This window comes from Hibiscus syriacus, unplaced genomic scaffold, assembly GCF_006381635.1.
Source record: "Hibiscus syriacus cultivar Baekdansim isolate YM2019G1 unplaced genomic scaffold, ASM638163v2 tig00001799_pilon, whole genome shotgun sequence".
Classification (NCBI taxonomy): Eukaryota; Viridiplantae; Streptophyta; class Magnoliopsida; order Malvales; family Malvaceae; genus Hibiscus; species Hibiscus syriacus.
In genome coordinates this window covers 311,649-330,944 of record NW_024061890.1, presented here as the reverse complement: position 1 = coordinate 330,944, position 19,296 = coordinate 311,649, and the positions used below count along the sequence as shown (strand labels likewise).

Genomic DNA, 19,296 nt, shown 5'->3' with positions numbered 1-19,296 from the left:
TATAAGAGAACTTATTTCCATTAACCAACCACTTTGAACATGTTTGTGCAGCACAACAAGGACAAGCATAACGACCTTTGGTACTCCAACCAGATAAATTTGCATACGCAGGAAAATCATTAATTGTCCATAATAAATTCGTGCGTAAATTAAAGTTCTCATTCGTCAACACATCATATGTTTCGACCCCTTCCCATAACTTTTTTAACTCTGCAATTAGCGGCTGCATGTAAATATCAATATCATTTTTGGGGCCTTTCTCGCCAGGGATTATCATGGATAAGATGAAAGATGATTGTTTCATGAAAATCCACGGAGGCAAATTGTATGGAACAAGTATAACAGGCCAAGTACTATACGAAGTACACATGATTTTGAATGGATTAAACCCATCAGTTGCAAGACCGAACCTGACATTTCGAGGATCTCTCACAAAACTTGGATACTTGTTGTCAAATGACTTCTAAGCTAAAGAATCTGTACGATGCCGTAATAATCCATCATCAGTTCTACCATCATGATGCCACCTCATAGACTCAGCAGTCTTGGAGGACATAAACAATCTTTGTAGCTTAGGTATGAGAGGAAAATATCACAGAATCTTGACTGGTTTCTTTCTTGATCGTGCTTGAGATTCATCCTCACTAACATTTTCTGCGTCCCTAGTCATCCATCGAGATTTTCCGCATACATGACAAAACTCCTGATTTTTTCGATCACCCCAATACAACATACAATCATTCAGACAACTATGAATTTTTTTCATATACAAGACCCAAATCTTTTATCATTTTCTTCATATCTTTGCATGATTGAGGGATTTTTGCAAAAGGAAACACTTCTCCTAGTAACTCCAACAATTTCATAAAAGAGTTACCAGTCCACCCTCCCAAGCATTTTAAGTGGAAAAGACGAATGAGAAAGAAAGCTTTGAAAACGTTGATCCCTCATAAAGTTGTTCATTCATTTCATTCAACAACTTGTAAAACTTTGCCGCTTCTCCATTTGGCTCTTCATCACATCCAATTCTTCCCATCTCAATGAAATCATTAACATCATTGTCACAATAATTTTCTGTAACATACTGCTGATGATTGTGCATATTAAATGCATCAAGTAACTTTTCTTCCATGTCATCTTCTCTAACAATTGGACGGTGAGATGGAGCAGGATAAGTCGAATAACTCGTGGAAGAAAATCTATCTGATATAAACTCTCCATGAAATATCCATTTTCTATACCCCCGAACAAATCCAAAAACAACTAGATGCTCATACACAACTTCATGAATGTGCCAATTAATGTTAACAAACTTCTTACAAGGGCAAAGAATCATATTCTCTTGGCTTGCATTCACAAAAGCTAAATTTAGAAAGTTTTCAAATCCATTTCGATATTCGACGCTTACCCTTGAGAAATCCTTCCAACTTTTATCCATTTCGTATTTCTGGAGTTTCAATTTCAAATGTTAAATGCTAATATTATAGAGAAAGTTAGCACCTAAAAGCATTAAACTATCAGATTTAGTTCATAATAATATTTGCATAGTATAGAAATAATAACTCCTAAGTTATAAAACTTTTAAATTGATATAATTTTATTGGAGCAAGTGTATCTCTGTTAATTTATAAAAATTATAAGGGTGCATATATACAACCGCATACTATAGAACTAAATACTTTTACATATATTTCATCGAAATCTAGCATTTAGATCTAAACAAACTCATGTTTCATTCTTAAAGACAGAGGCAGGAAGAACTTACAATGATATATATTACCTTTGTTCCATGTGAGAAAGGTTCAAGAAATAAAGAAAAATAATAACCCAAAATTATAACGGTGAGAAAATTACCTTTGTTTCCTGACAAACGACTTCCTGACAAAGCTATTAAAATCGAGTTGTTCAACTCAATTAGCACCTAGGAAGAGAGAAACGGATGAATTATTGATTTTAATCAATTATACTCAATTAGAATGCCCAAACATAAGTATGCATAACAATATCAATATTTCATATAGTTTCTATGCCCAAACACAACTTCTAAAAAAGAATGCCCTTTCGTTTATCCTTGTAAGCACATCGTGTGTATCTCTTTGAATTTATGAAACTATAGTAATGTTCTATAAACCCACCAAACATTTGAAACTATAGTAATGTTCACGATATCAAAACATAATTATAATTAAGAAATAAATCATGCCATAACATACACAACATTAATAATAACGTTCGCAACCACAGTTTAGTATTATGGTTCAATTAACATATTTCATTTCAAGTGAGCTTAAATACTAATATTATGCTTACTGAAGGAGGATATTTTTAGTTGTTGAGTCCCAATGCGTTGGTGCCCTATTTTTCAATCTGCATGCAACATATAATATATTATCAACTTGATAATGTAATCATGGCCTTTAAACATATAAGATACACATAAAACAAGTTGGAAGCAGAATTTTGAGGTGCAGAATTCACCTGGAAACGCGGAAATCTGTGGAAAATATTAGATCACTGTATTAGCCGCGTGGCAAGAACACCCGGAATTTTCAAACCTGGTTAAAGCAAGGAAGGAATTAGGGTGAAACTTCACCCGGGGGGTTTGCAAATACAAGTAGTAATAAAATGAGATCAAGGCTTAATTTACTTAGTTCCATAACTAAGAGAGACTTAAAATATAATCGAAACCGTCGCTGCCTAAAAGGGAAGTCATAATCTCTGTGTGTGCGCACATTCGATCGATGCATTTCTTCCAGCAACAAATGGTACCATGCACTCACAACAACAACAACAAAACCCAATTCCCATATGCAATGGGATAAGGGAAGGTAGGGTAGTAGGCTGCCCCCAACGCCAGGTTGAGAGTAGCTTCCGTGGAAGACCTCCGGCAATCAGAAAATTAAAAATATAAATAAAATGCAAAGCATGTATAAATAAATACATAAATACATAGTTAAACAGTATTCATATGCAGTCATAAATATCATTAATATATATGCGCGTTTGAAATGGGAAGTAATCCCTGCAAATAAATCCCTGCGAAAAAATTTCTGCATATAGACAGAAACGTAAGACCCGACTAAATTTAAAAGTAAAGAGAATATTACACAGAAATTCACGATAGCAAGCCCAGTTCTAAGCCTTCATAAATACCAATAACAGAAACGTATAAAAAGTAGAATTCATGGAAATTACTACAAAGGCATTAAAAGAAGACAGAGATGATACACCTTAGAGATGTGACCCACACTACTCGACTACCCTAGTCTTTAGTCTCCATACTTTCCTATCAGAGGTCATGTCCTAAATTTTTTTTGTTCGATCGATGCATTTCGACTACGCAAATGGTACCGCATATATGAGATACAAGTTGCTAAACCGAGTATAAAAGAGGAGATAGATTTACCTCTTGGTCTTGATCAACAGCACATAGCGGCCACTCGCTCTCAACTCAAATAAAGCACAAATGACACTGCAGGCATTGTTAAACAATAAGAAAGATTCCTTCAGTAGTTCAAATTCATATGCATAAATGTTAAAAGGCACATCAATGGATTCTTAATCCTAAACATGGTCCAAAATGCTACGAACGATTATCTAAACATATACGTTACAAGGAACGATAGTATTACGCAATTCCTGATCCTTGCAGCTTGATCGTACAAAGTCCTTGACTACTTCGCACTCAAAATACACCCGAATAGAAATAGAGAAATAACTTACCAATAGGAAAAATAGCTATCAGCAAAGCAAGTGTAAGTTGCAGTGAGCAACTAAACTGCAAGTGTACTGGACTTTGCAGACGTCGTAATAACCCACCGACGCAGCCAGAGCACTGCAATATATTACGTTTATTAGTTCCTCGAGTACTTAGCAAATATTCATGCACAAAATGTTGATCATACAAGAAATGTAGCAAATATTCCCCTGGTTCTTACCTGATAGAATAAACTTAAAGAACCACTGGCCTGAGGAAGATCACCACACCTTTGCTTATAGAAGAAAAGCTTCGATCTTTTCTCTTTAGGTTTGGAAGAAATGCAATTGCTACTAAACTACAACTGAAGTACAACTATGTCAAAATCTCCATGCATTGACATCCATAACTAGCTGCAAGCTAGAAGAGGAATAGAGAAACGACGGATGAACACTGAAAAAGTAACATCGGATAGAACAGCATTGTTATTAACACTAACCTTCCACTCACGAACAGGAAGAGTTCAAATTTCCGGCTTTTATACGGAATACTTTGAGGCGATATCAGCAGATCAAAAGGAATAAAAATGCTGAAATATGAGAACTAATCAGAGACTCGCATCGAGAAGCCTCAAATTACAAAATCAAAAAAATTGTTTACAGAATCAGCAATCTAAGAATGCAAAATTGATCATCTGCATCAAGAAAAGGGGGGTAAAAATCACAAATTTTATCACATTGACAAATCCATTAGAGAAAATGGAAGAAATCATATTTTCAATCAACCCTTCAAACCCATAAATCCTATTTTCGTATCTAATAATGAGGTTCGTGGATTGATGGAGGCGCGAGAGTCGCCAGTGATGGCGCGACGCTGGGACCGACGGCGTGAATGGTGGACACTGCAAGGATGATCTGCTGAAAATGATGTGAGGGAGAGCGGATGAACTAATGGAGGATAGAAACATAATAGGGTTGGGAACCATTCATGAAAATTTTGGGGTTTATACAAAAATTTATGGCGTTTGTAATCCAAACGCCTCTATAGTTCTACTATATTGCGGATTTACTAAAAAAAAGCACTACTGTCCAAATCTTTTGCGGCGTTTGTGTTTAAAAACGTCACTAAAGTATGACTCTATAGCGCCGTTTAAATAAAAACACCGCTAACGTACAAATATGTTGTGACGTTTGTTAAAAAACGCCACTATAGATTATATCTATTACGGCGTTTTATAAAAATGCCACTAACGTACTATTCTATATCGGCGTTTGTTGTAAGCGCCACTATAGAATAACCATATTGCGGCGTTTATATAGAAACGCCGCTAAAGCAGTAATCTGTAACGACATTTATATAGAAACGCCACTATGGATAAACCTATTGCGGCAAACGTCGTGAAAACTCAGGTCTATAGCGGCGTTTTTATCCAAAAACGCCACTAATTACCTTTATTTATATAAGATTAATTTATTTTAAATATTTCATTTCTGCTCTACATAAACTATATCTACTATCATGTACCTTTGTGTAATTAACAACAACCATACAATTGTTTGTTCATGACAGAAGTTATGCAAACAAATACTTAACAACAAAATCCATAATAATTTATAAACATTAAAGTTATGCATAAACAGACTTCACCATATTGTTCACTACAATTTAGTCTTCATTACTCCTTCGTGGGGAATGACGTAAAAAACACTTTTCCTTGTTTGACGAAGCATCGTTAAGTTTTTCCTCCGTATAAACTCTATATGGAGAAACTCTTCATCCATTTCACTAAATAAATCCCCTACCTCCGGTTCACCAAGAAGACTCCTTGCGCGCTTTAGTGCTTCACTTGAAACAGATAATGACCTTCCACCTACAGTATGAAAGTTGATTGAAGGTGGCTTGGGAACGTTTACTTAGAGTAACAGTAGAGGTAACGTCGTCTTCATTGAGGATAGATAATGTTTTTGCAATTGAAGATTCTTTCAACACCACAGAGTTCCCAAATTCAATTCTAAACATCTGGTATTTTTATCCACTCCTCTATCATCGTTCTCAATAAGCTTCGAACATCCTACATGCGTACGATGTATGAAATTTGAGCGTACAAAATAAAAATATAGCGGCTGAAAGATTTATAGATTATTACCTTTAAGTAGGAGATCGACCATAGAAGGGTATGGAGCAATAGGAGTTCCTTTCAGGTCATCATCGAGTTTCGACGATAAGACCGAACTGATAGCCTCCCAACGATAATTTGATCCATCGTCAGAGCAAATACGCCACGTGGACATTCCGATGATAATTTCTCTTACTCAAGGCAACACCTGCTCTTTGTACCACAACCATTTGTTCGCGTTTTCAAAATCTATTATTTTCCTTTTCGAAATCTATTATTTTTCTATTCGAAAGCAGTAAAACACTGCACCCAAGCAGTAAACCAGTAAAACACTATGTATAGATATTGGTTTCCTATTCGAAAGCTATTTTTTTCTCAAATACGTTAGCCTTCTAGGTTTCCCCCATTTTCAGAATACCAGCAAAAATAAAAATGAAAAAGATCAGTAGTGAGAAGAGGGATCAAACCGTGCAATTGTGTTATAGTTCGCCTGTGAGAGGACCAATTTGGTCGCCGGGACAGACAAAAGACGACGTCGCTTGGAATCGTGTAAGGGTCATTGTTGTACCAGAGAAGAAGCTTTGAGGGAAGAAGAGTTGAAATGATTTTAGGGATCGAGCAAGAGAAAAGGGTGGAGCATATATTTAACATTTGGTGGCGTTTTTAAAAAAACGCCACTATAGCACATGTTTTTGCGGCGTTTGTACAAGAAACGCCACTATTGATTAACACTATTGTGGCATTTGTCTAAAAATGACGCTAAAGTATTCTTTATTGTGGCGTTTGTTCGAAAAACGCCACTTTAAAAAACCTTATTGCGGCATTTTTGCTAAAAACGCCGCTAAATTACTACTCTATTACGGCGTTTGGGCTAAAAACGCCGCGAAATTACTACTCTATTACAGCGTTTGTACAAGAAACGCCACTATTGATTAACCCTACTGTGGCATTTGTCTAAAAACGATGCTAAAGTAATCTTTATTGCGGCGTTTGTTGGGAAAATGCCACTATAAACAACCCTATTGCGGCATTTATGGTAAAAATGTCGCTAAATTACTACTCTATTACGGCATTTGTACAATAAACGCCGTGAAAGTTTCAATTTGTGGCGTTTGGATTGTAAACGCCGCTATATGATTAAATTTTGTGGCGTTTACTCTCCAAACACCGTTACAGAACAATTTTGTTGTAGTGAGTTTTGAACACAATGAACAGATGAGTGACTATTTTGTAACTTTTAATAATCGAATTACTCAACAAAACAACACTCTATAATCAATGGATCATTTAATACATTTTAATAGTCGATGGACTTAATAAAATAATATTCTATAATCAAACAACCATTTGTGTACTTTACCCATATAATTATCATTTCAAATACCTCTTTTCAAAGATTAGTAGTAACATACAAATTGATCTAGATCTTAATTATTATCTATAAATATATTCTAGTAAATTATATATTATAAGTGATTCATCATCATAAATAATATGTTTTCAGTTACAAGTCATTCGTTTATTTTAATATAAAATGAAAAAATGTTTAGAAATCAATGAATACTAATTATCAATATATAAATGGATATGTATTTATCAATAATTAAACAATATTATTGTAAGAGTTGAACCAAGGAAGCAAAAGTCAAAAGGTTTGATAGCGCCTGAACCCATTAATCAAATCCGCTGATTTGTATCAGAAGCTTTCTCCCCCATTCATAGAATTCCACCCGCCGCATTTGCATAACACTCTCTCTTCTTTCTAGGGATGTAAAATGTAGATATGACATGCAAATTTGACTAAAATTAACTCGAGTTAAAATTATTTTTATTTAAGATGATAATGATCTGAAATCGATTTGAATCTGAATTGACGTTGACCTGAATTTGAGATTGACTTGAAAATTTACGACATGCACCCGATCTGCACCCGACCTAAGAACGACATAAACCCGAATTGAACATGATAATGTGATAAACGAACCCGACCTGCATCCGACCTGATATGAGCCCGAACCCGAGATTAACCCGGTAAATAACTGCTATTATCTGACCTGTTATCAACCTGACATGTAATAAATCTGATTTGTAATTGACTCAACCTGTAAATGATCATACTTGTTATTGAACTGATCTGATATTTACTTGATTTATAAATTATAATTGATGAAGTTATGAGATTTTGACGAAGTTGTGAGATTTTTGAATTTATAATAAACTATGATAATTAAATATGATTTCTTTTTAAAAAAATTAAAACAAATTGTTAGTTATGATAACCAAATTAATATTTCTATATTAATTATAATCCTTATATTATAATTTTTAATTAATTTCATTAAATAATTTATTTATTTTATTACATTATATAAAATTAATTTAAATATTTATAAGTTTAATTTATTTTTATGTAATAATTAATTAATAATTTAAATATAATTTATCTTAAATTTTTAAAATATATATAAAATATAAATTTACTTGAGATTGAAAATTTAAAAATTTGAAATTTTAAAATTAATTTAAAATAAATTGTATACTTTTATATATATGTGTGTATGTGTGTGTATTCATATGAGTGGTGAGAGATAATTTTTGAGGAAAAAATGGTGGGAAAAGATGGCGGTAGACTTTTTTTTTAGAAGAACAATTGGTTTTGATGGAAAATTGGTCGTTTTTTTAGTGATTTGTTTTTAATTTTGATGCAGGATAGGCAAGGACTTTATGTTTCAAAAAGATATTTTGGGTTAATTAGGCTCACGCTCTTCAAACAATTAGGATTTTTTTTATTTTGTAATTTGATTTTTGCTTTCATTTATTTTAATAATGCTTTAATTGTAAATATCTTCTTTAATTTTTAATTCAATGCAATTTAGTCCTATATACATTCTAATTACTTTTAATTTTCCCTTCTTTCTTTAATGTACATAATTACTTTATATATATATATATACACACATATATAAGTATAGATATATGTATATAAGTATACATTACACTTATATAAGTATATACATATAATGAATGCATAAGGATAAATGCATAATATACATTTGATATACATGAATTATATTATCATGACATTCATCATACATATTATATATATATATACATTATAAGTATAATGTATAATTATATTATATACTTATATAAGTATATACATATAATGAATGCATAAGTATAAATATATAATATACATTATATATACATAAATTATATTATCATGATATTCATCACATTTATTATATATATACATTATAAGTATAATGTATACTTGTATGAGTATATACTTATAATGTATATTATAATATATATATACATGCACTATATTATAATTGTTTCAATTTTTTTCTTCAATTTTTAATAATGAATACAATTCAGTTCATTTTACAATTTTTTCTCACATTTACAATTATTTTGATTTGATCCCTCTGTCTTATTTAATTTATTTAAAATTTAATTTTTAATTTTATATTTATTCAATTTAGTCCTTAAAATTATATTTGTACCTAAAATTGGCCAATACTTATTTATATTTTTTGTAATTATTTTCAATTTGATCCCTCATCCATTTTTATATTAATTTCAACTTCTCATTTTTTAATTATTTCGATTTGATCCCTCATCCATGTGTGTTGTTTAGTTTATTTAAATTTTTGTTTGTAATTTCATGTTTATTCAATTTAGTCCATAAAATTATATTTTATCAAAATTAACCCATATTTATTTATATTTTTTGTAATTTACTTCAAACCATATACAATTAAAAATTGCAGTTCATCGTTCATGGAAGACGAAAAATAATTAACCCAAAAATAACCCGACCTGAAGTAAAACCGTACCCGGTAAGATACGACTTGAATTTTGTTTTTCAATGATGTGACTCGATCTAAATGAGATTTGAAATAAAGTGCATACAAACCTGAATTAACCTAGAATTTAATTGATTCAGACCTGAACTGACACCAATCCGAACTGAAATTGACTTGATCCAGACCCGAACTGAATCTAATGGTAAAATTAACTTGAAAATGACTCGAAATTATTTGACCCGAACTCGAACTGATCTGATTCGAATTATCAAATTGACCTGACACGACATGTATCTGGTTTTACCTGACCTGACATGACCCAGCTGAAACCTGAACGATTACTTGATTTTACATTCCTACTGTAATACCCTAAATATCGATTCGGTGAATATATTGAAAGGATTTAAAATTTTGGAGGATTAAATTGAATAAATGGTAAAGTATAAGAAACGATTTAATTAAGACCAATTAGTAAGAATTGAAAAATGAAAGGGGCATTTTGGTCCTTTAGAGGGAAATGGATTTAAAATTCATTTTTATTAGGGAACTTAAGAGAGAAAAGGGGGAAAAGTTAAAAGGCTAGTATTCTCCTCATTCTCATTCTTCTTCCCTGTTGCTGTACGCTCCCCATAGCCAAGGTAAGTTTTCGTTGAGTTAGTTTATTCTTTAGTTTATGAGCAAGCTTTGAAACCTTAAGTGATATAAAGGCTTAAGGAAAGTTCAATGATGATTAAAACTGAGTGATTAATGAAATATTGGAGATTGAAGAAAATGGGTTTTGAATGATATGTTGAAATGTGAGTTTTTATTGAGGTTTACAAGTAAATTTGACTTGTCAAAGAAGTAAATAAGAAATTAGAATCATTGGATGTGATTAAAAAGATGTATGAAAAAGTGGTGTGATTCTTGGTTTGGAGTGTTCTTTATAGAATTTGGATGTTATAGGAAGATTAATGAAGGAAAGTTAGGTTGGTTAAGTAATGATGAGTTTAATAGTATTGTTGGAGGTAAAAGTAAGAGAATTTAATGAAACTTGTGTAAAAATTGAGCTGCAAGTTGGAAAATCTGGGTAAGGGTATTGGTACTGGAAGAACAGTACTGATCTATAGGTTTAAATTTGGGGAAATAGGTCAAACAGTATCGATACTGATGCAATTAGTATCGATACTGCTATGAGTATCGATACTAATAGGAAGGTATCGATACCATGGATTCCAGAATGCAGAAATGGTATCGATACTGAAGGGAGTATCAGTACCATAGTATAGAAGTATCAATACCATACTAGGGGTACCGATACTATTGAGCCTGAAATGTTTTAGATAGGATAAATTTTAATAGAAATTGAATATATCAGTACTTTTAAGTATTATTAAAGTATAAATATTAGAGAGTATACTAACATTTGTATGGTATGGGTAATAATGGATGCTTGTGTAAATCATAACCAAGCTCCAAAGTCAATCAAGAAAAAGGGCAAGGATAAAGTTGTCGAATAGTCGGACATCATTGCAGCATACTAGTGAGGAATACCAGGTGAGTGCATTTATTATGTACATTAAGAGTTATAGATGCATGTTGTTAAAGGCGTATGCTGCATTTGTATATTAGTACTATGTATATTATCGACACTAAGTGTGCAACCCACGAAATTCATCATATGTTGATGAACGACCGTATAGGCACTAAGTGTACAACCCACGAAATTCATCATATATTGATGAACAACCGTATAAACACTAAGTGTGCAACCCACGAAATTCATCATATGTTGATGAACGACCTTATAGGCACTAAGTGTGCAACCCACGGAATTCATCATATGTCGATGAACGACCGTATAGGCACTAAGTGTGCAACCTACGGAATTCATCATATGTTGATGAACGACTGTATCAGCACTAAGTGTTCAACCCACATAATCATAATAGTTTATGAACGACCGTATCGGCACTAAGTGTGCAACCCACGAAATTCACAATGAGTTTGTGAATTTCCATATTGGTATATTGGTACATGCATTCTCATTCAACATTCTAAAAAAAGAAAATAAAAGAATAAGTTAGATAAATAATGATTGATAAGTATGTTGGGCATACTAAATATGGTTTTGTAGGTTACGTGAAAGAAACTTGGTTTACCAAGCTAACTTTATGTATTATTATGATTTATACGAGTTAATTCGTATTTTGATATTTATGATATACTTATATTTTGATTTCACTTCATTATTATTATGCCTCACTAAGTGTATACTTAGCATGTGATTGATTTTTCACATGTAGGTAAAAGCCAGGATTAGAAGTAGAGTACAGAGCAACTTCAAGCATCAAGGAATATACTACAATATCAATAAGACATCCTATGATGAAATTTTGACTCGGTTTAGTGGCATGTACTTATGAATGTCCTATTTGCTCTATTTAAATATTTTGCAAACTGATTTGTAATAGATTAACTGAATCATCTTATGCTGATTTTAAATATGGATAATATGAACTAATATTGCTAAGTGGAGTAGACGTGTTTAATATATATATATATAATATAAGAATGTCTTATAAATTATATTATATTATAATATTGTTTTATCTAAAGAAAACAAAATTTTGTTGATTTTCAAGTACCGAAAATATTTCAAAAGTCATGTGACATCTGTAACTCGTGTACGGAAACGTATACGGGAAATGGGTGTTACACCTACAACTTTCTTTGGTTTTAAATTTTATTCTTTTTTTAAATGCTGAAGCGTGTGGCTTATATTTTTATTATGGAACTTATTCCTTAATTAAGCATATCAATGCTTGGATCTCAAGAAACTTGACTTTTGCAAACTACCACATTCATACCAAACTGGATTACTCAGTATTATCAACTCATAAACCTGTCAATAATCTGTTGGATTCTTAATTTCCAGTGATTAAGATTCAACTTCTGACATGAGATTTCTTGGATGCCATTCAACCTGAGATGATATACTTAGCAACAGTTATTCAACATAAACTTGTAATTAATCTCTATGGGGAAAATCATTTTAAAAGCTGTGATTATACGATGTTCGTCCAAAGACACTCTCAAATCCTCGTTTTTTTTCAAGCATACAAGATCATTATCCTTGATGTTTCGGTAGCTTAGACGACAGGTTAAAGGGGGTAAGCCTTTATCTGGGAAATAAGAGCTTAATTAATTCTAGTATGAAACCGAGGCAATTTATGTCTTTGAAGATTTTAAATAATAATATAAAATGGCCAAAGTCAATTGTTAAACAGTATAAATGTCAATTGATTCCTCAGTTCCCTGCTTCCACTGGTTCTTGATCATGGCTTAGGAAGGACAAAGTGCAGGTATCTCCATAAATTAAGGCTCCAAATTATTAGACCAACCACATGAGCCTTACAACACACAATTCAACGTCCTTCTTTATTGTTTGAATTCCAAATCCCCATGAATTAAGCACCTCAGTCGCTTAGAGCACAATTTTCCAACTGGAATTTGCTAGTGTGATAGGATAAAGATAGAAATTAAAAGTATTTATAGTTTTTGTACATTTCTCAATACTCAAAACCCTATTATTTGAGGATATAGAAAGATGGCTGTAGAAAACAGTTACCATGCAGCAGATGATCAGTCATTACTGGAGAACGTATGGGCCAATTTCATTGGTGGAGAAGAAGCCAATAGAGCAACGAAATCATCGTCCAAATCCTGGGAAGATCTGCCTAGCCTGGATGGGAGAGACGGATCCATGGAGATTTTACAAAGGCTACCAAGTCTTGGGAGGTGGATATCAATGGGAGCTGACGCCTGGGATGATCTTCTGGATGGAATTATTCCTCCAGGGAATATAGACCAATCATGTAACGATGCTAACGTCAAAGACATGAGTACTGGAGGGCTTAAAGCGAATTCGATGAGAGTAGACAAACTGGCGACGAGACACTACCGGGGAGTGAGGAAGCGGCCTTGGGGCAAGTATACAGCAGAGATAAGGGACTCGTCGAGGAAAGGAGCTCGAGTTTGGCTTGGGACGTTTGACACAGCTGAGGAAGCAGCCATGGCCTACGACAAGGCTTCTTTGAGAATTAGAGGCCCCAAGGTGTTGGTGATAATATTTTATTATTTTGGTAAAAGAAGTTGTTGGTGATGGGGGTTCTCGGTGAGTGTGAGTAAGCTGTTTGTTTGTTGTATGTGGGCCCTAAGGAGGTGAGCTGTTGAGTGTTGGTTTGTGAGCATGAAAAGTGTGATATCTTGCCTATATAATGAGTGCAAAGAATGATGCATTTTGTAGCCTTTTCAAATAATAAAAGAAAACGTGAATGTGTTAAAAGAAAAGTCAACACAAGGCATATCTCAACTTCCCCCTCGAGAGCGTAGCTAAGGCTATGGGTAGCCGTGTAAACGAATCAAACATACACGAATAAAAATATATTTATGTTCGTTTTAATTTTAACTGAACAAATAAACGAACACGAACATAAACGAAAAAAAATTTGTTCATGTTCGTTCATTAAGGAATATAGTTTGTTCATGTTCGTTCATTTAATTTTAACCGAACAAATAAACGAACACGAACATAAACGAAAAAAATATTGTTCATGTTCGTTTATTAAGGAATATAGTTTGTTTATGTTCGTTCATTTAATTTTAACCGAACAAATAAACGAACACGAACATAAACGAAAAAAAATTTGTTCATGTTCGTTCATTAAGGAATGTAGTTTGTTCATGTTCGTTCATTTAAACGATAAACGAACTTAAACGAACACAAACGAACGAACATAAACAAACATAATAAATGAACATAAACGAACAACACAAACACAAAATATAAACTTATTCGAACACAACAAATGAATGTAAAAAAAGTAAACAACAAGAATAACAACTTAAAATTCATTAATATAACCTGCAACTTTAGAGTTAATTTGTTCGAATACGACAAAAACATACATAAATCATAAATAAGCTATATGAACATAATAAAATCTTAAAGTTAATTTGTTCAACAAAACAATCTTCTTGAAATCCAAACAACTTCAATAATCTTCATAACATATTTAACTTGCATTCATGATCAGTAGTTAATTCACCATCCATCCTGATTAGAATCAAACAAATAAAATTATATTAAATTAAAGGAGTTATAACAAAAGATGAAAAGTATATTAAATTAGCGAAGTTATATCAATTCATTCATCTACATTTTCAAGGAAGCTCAACATGTATGATATATTCGTTTTGCTACAACAAATCAAAAAACCAAAAAGATTATTAGTCATTGTAAAATCAAATTCAATAAAATATAAAACATAAAAATACATTGTTTTTATTTTTCTCCAACCCATAGTATTGACGATACCAATAAATCCACAAACAAGCATATCTACCATCTTAGTTCCTAAAGAGGATCGATGCGGATCAATAACCCTCCCACCAACACTGAAAGCAGATTCAGAAGCAATAGTAGTGACCGGAATTGCCAATATATCAGCAGCCATTTTTGACAAAAATGCTAAATTTAAGATTGTTCTCATTCCATCATCCCAGGGCATCAAAATATACACCAGGCTCACCAATTAAAACTTCTTCCTCCAAATAAGTGTCCAATTATGACTTGATAGATGTAAAAGTATCGACACTTATAATATGTTGGCCATATTTAGATGTGCCAGTTTTAATACTTTTATCAAACTAACTGATTAAGGAGCTAACACTACTCTTAGAAGTACCACCAATACTAACACCTTGACTCCCATCATTTCCAGTAGATGAAACAACATTTTCTGCTTTATGAGCCTCAACATATTCTTGGTACAACTCATATAAAGTATCTCGAACTATTTGTATTTCTCTCAGAGCCTCATCATGTGAATAAATAGCATTGAAAGAAAACTCAAGCAATTTCATTTTATACCTGATAGAGAGAATGACATCAATTAGAACTCAAATACTTTCACTAAAAGAAAATTCAATCAACTTAAAATTTATACCTTAGATCTAAAACGACACCAATTGAAATTAACAAATTACAAGTACTCCAATACTTGTCAAATTTTTTCTTCATCTTCATAGACATAATACCATGTAATCACTTCCTCCTAAAACTGTTGCATCCAATGCTTCTTTATCCCAAACAATTCGCTAAGAAATAAATTGGATGTAGGATATTTGGAACCTATAATATTAAAAAAATAATTAGTAGTAAATTCTTTGTATTGAAAAATTAATAAAAAGAATCAAGTTATACTTGAAATGATTTTTGTAACTTCATTGAAAAGTGCCAAGAATGAGCAAACCTCTTCAAATTTCTTCCAGTCTTCCTCACTCAGTAAAGTAGTGTATGTAGACTCTCGATCGACATAATTCACAAACACTTCTTTGACTCCAAAGCAGTAGACAACATAGCATATGTAGCATTCCACCGGTACTAACATCTAAAACCAAGTGATTTTTGGCATTGAAAGTTGTTTGGCGAGTTCACTAAAGATATGAAATCGACCCGAAAAGGTATTGACATGTTTCACACTCTCACGAACATTATGAATTATGTCTTCAATTTCTCCAAGACCATCCTGAACTAATAAATTAAGAATATGTGCACAACATATCACATAAAATAATTTTCCACCAACATCAAGTTTCTTCTGAAGATTCAAATTTTCCATCAATTTTCTAGCCACCACATCATTAGTCTTAGCATTGTCCACTGTCAAAGTCACCACCTTTGTCTCAATGTTCCACTCCTTTAGACACTTAAAAAGTGAATCACAGATACAAACTCCAGAATACGGTGGAGGCACACCAACAAAACTTAATATGTGTTTGTGAAGCTTGAAATCAGAATCTATAAAATGGCATGTAACTACCATGTAATGGATGTTTTGATTCGATGTCCACATATATGTAGTGATGCTCACACGTTTGATTGCATATAGCAAATTTTGAACTCTTTTTTTTCCAATCTCATAACTGGAAATACAATCTTGTTTAACAGAATCACGTGAGATCTTGTTAAATTCTAGATTTGCTTCTTTTATTACCACATTAAACAGTTCATACTCCAAAAAATTAAAAGGTAATTCATGAACCATGATCATGCGGGAAATAACCTCTCACATCTTTGCAATGTCAAACTTCCAATTTCGAACCATAGATGAAGAATACGATTTGCCAGGCAATACTTTTAAACTTAACTAACCTCTGTTAACCACTTTCAACTTTGGACAATCGTCAATATGCCTATGCAACAGTGTGGTGGTTCCATATTTCATTTTCTTAATCTTTTCTCCATAATGGATACATTCACAAAAGTCAGTTCCATCATGCAACTTTACCATCCGGAAATGTTCCCAGACTTCTGAAGTCTTCTTTCTCTTCCTTCTAGTGAATGGAGTTGGTTCTTCATTGTTGGTTGCATCGATGTCTTCTACACCAGCTATAGTTGTTGTATCTACTTCTCTGTTATTAGCTGTAATAAAAACAACATCTGGATTTGTGTACTGTCCATGGTTGGAGTGTCGGTACTTGATTCAAATTCGGTTGATTCAAGTGGTGAATAGTTGTCGAAATATTGGTCGCCCTGAAAGGGGAATGGACGACTACAAGAAACATCAGACATTTGTGATACAACAATGAGTAAATGTTAGCATTAGAAAATAAAAGGAATTTTCAGTATGACCTCAACTAATTCAGCTTCAACCCTTAATTGTTGGTACCAAAGCTGAAACTGCTTTCAGTGAACAAACCAAACAGAGTACATACAATTAGGACAAACCAAAACTTGCAATAAAACGTAAAATAACGATCCAAACAACCAAACAGATTAAATCAGAAACAAACTTCAACACTTGCTGCAACCATCACTCCTAAACCACATAATGAAGAATCAACAATGCATTTCTATACCAGCAATCACACCTGCAATTGAGATAACACTATAAACCGATAAGTTTCAACTCCTAAGTTTTTTTGGAAGTGTAGCCTCTCCTTTTACTAGTCGATAATTCTACATACTGATGAACTTATTTATGTTGTCTACCTTTTATGTTATATTTATCTCTAAGCTGGTTTGATCTGATGTATTGAACCTGTGATTCTTGTGTGTTCTACTCATGGCCTATATGGTGTTGAATTTCAATGGAACTGATATTTTGTCTGCCTCTCGCTTGTCATACATATGTTGAATATATGCATCGAAAACATTTAAAAACCAGATTTCAACACACCCACGCTATGGGTAAAAGAAAACATTTATAGAAAAAATATAATTATAAAAAGTTATTCAACTATTGATAGATTGGTACATATCTAAAATTTAATGTTCTTTAAAAAGGTTTTGTCAACTTGACGCTGGAGACCCTACCTTCCATTGTTCTTTCATGAAGAATAGTCAGCAATGTAAATCAACCAAATCTACAGTTTCTACTCTCACCTTCTCCGGTTCTACTTGGAAATACCCATTACTTCTGTTATTATACGCTTTTCAGAAATTGCATAGAAACCTTTGTTTTGTTTCCTGGCAAATTCTATATATTTTTCTCTTTACTGATGCTCATATACTTCGATTGTTACCTTTATCTTCCCGTCTATTTGTAGAAAGAAGTATCATGTTTTCTTGAGTTTTAGAGGTGAAGATACCCACAAGAACTTTACAGATCAACTATTAAGCCAAATAAAACATAGAAAGAGATGAAAACAAACATGTAAAACTTCAAATTGTACTAGAAAATAACTTGTTTTGAAGCTTTCACCGATCGTCTCCAATGGGCACTAGGGTTTGGGAAAATAAGAGGAAAAATGAATATAGGTGCGAGGTGCCTCACGAGTTAACATATTAGAATTAATCTCCAAATAAAATTGGGTTAATTATGGAGTTGGTCATCAGAATATCAGATTAATTAATATTTTTAAGATACTTGCAAATTGGTCACCAAAATTGATTTAAGAAGATTGAGTTAAACATAAATGAACGAACATAACCGAACGAACATAAATGAACAAACATAAATGAACGAACATATAACGAACGTTCACGACGTAAATGAAAGAACGAGCCATCTGTTCGTGTTCGTTCATTTAATTAAACGAACGTAAAATCTTGTCAATGTTCGTTCATTTAATAAATAAACGAACAAAAACAAACTTCCGCCGCACAGTTCATAAACGGTTCGCTGAACGTTCAGTTCATTTACAGGCCTAGCTACGGGAATCGATCAAAATTGGTGTTTGACTGGAACTAATTGTCAATGTGACAACTCTGCTTGCGCAGGTCCTAGCTGCGACGACAATTTCACAAGTCAACGGAAAAGAGAGTCTAGAGGTTGGGAGGAAAACAGTGAGGTTGTGATGGTTGAGCAGTCTAATCTAAATAGGACAAGAATTGAAGAGGATGGACATGATGTGCGTGAGTTTCAGGATCTGGGGAGTGATTATTTGGAGAGTTTGCTGTCATCTTTTTGACCGGAAAAATCTCAAGAGATACAAGATACGAAAACATTACAGGTGTATATTGAGATAATTTGATTCATAGGCATAATATTACTTCAATTGTATAGGATTGTTTATCGGCAAGATTGCATGTAAGTCTAGGTTTTATCCATACAAACAATTTATTACTATTGTATACTTTATTGTTTTAAATTTTGTTTTCTTTCTCTAATAGCATTGATCTT

General features: G+C 32.8%; 1 protein-coding gene and 1 long non-coding RNA gene across 2 annotated transcripts; one reads left to right on the top strand and one right to left on the bottom strand.

Annotated features, from left to right (window-relative positions):
* Window positions 1-3,404: 3,404 nt before the first annotated feature.
* Window positions 3,405-3,993, bottom strand: LOC120134006. The gene is made up of 3 exons (XR_005517141.1): window positions 3,939-3,993; window positions 3,724-3,835; window positions 3,405-3,472 (listed from the first exon to the last, which is right to left on the bottom strand). It is a non-coding gene; the product is annotated as an uncharacterized LOC120134006 (long non-coding RNA).
* A 9,138-nt stretch (window positions 3,994-13,131) lies between these two features.
* On the top strand, window positions 13,132-19,084 carry LOC120133827 (ethylene-response factor C3-like). Its single transcript, XM_039150341.1, has 3 exons — window positions 13,132-13,721; window positions 13,969-14,011; window positions 18,819-19,084. Exons 1-3 carry the CDS (start codon window positions 13,215-13,217, stop codon window positions 19,082-19,084), a joined length of 816 nt encoding a protein of 271 aa, XP_039006272.1. The 5' UTR covers window positions 13,132-13,214.
* Window positions 19,085-19,296: the final 212 nt, after the last annotated feature.

Coding starts and splice junctions, on each gene's coding strand:
- LOC120133827 (XM_039150341.1), top strand. CDS start 13,215: ATGGCTGTAGAAAACAGTTACCATGCAGCAGATGATCAGTCATTACTG. Junction 13,722..13,968: donor TGAGAATTAGAGGCCCCAAG/GTGTTGGTGATA, acceptor AGTCAACACAAG/GCATATCTCAACTTCCCCCT. Junction 14,012..18,818: donor GAGCGTAGCTAAGGCTATGG/GTAGCCGTGTAA, acceptor GTTCATTTACAG/GCCTAGCTACGGGAATCGAT.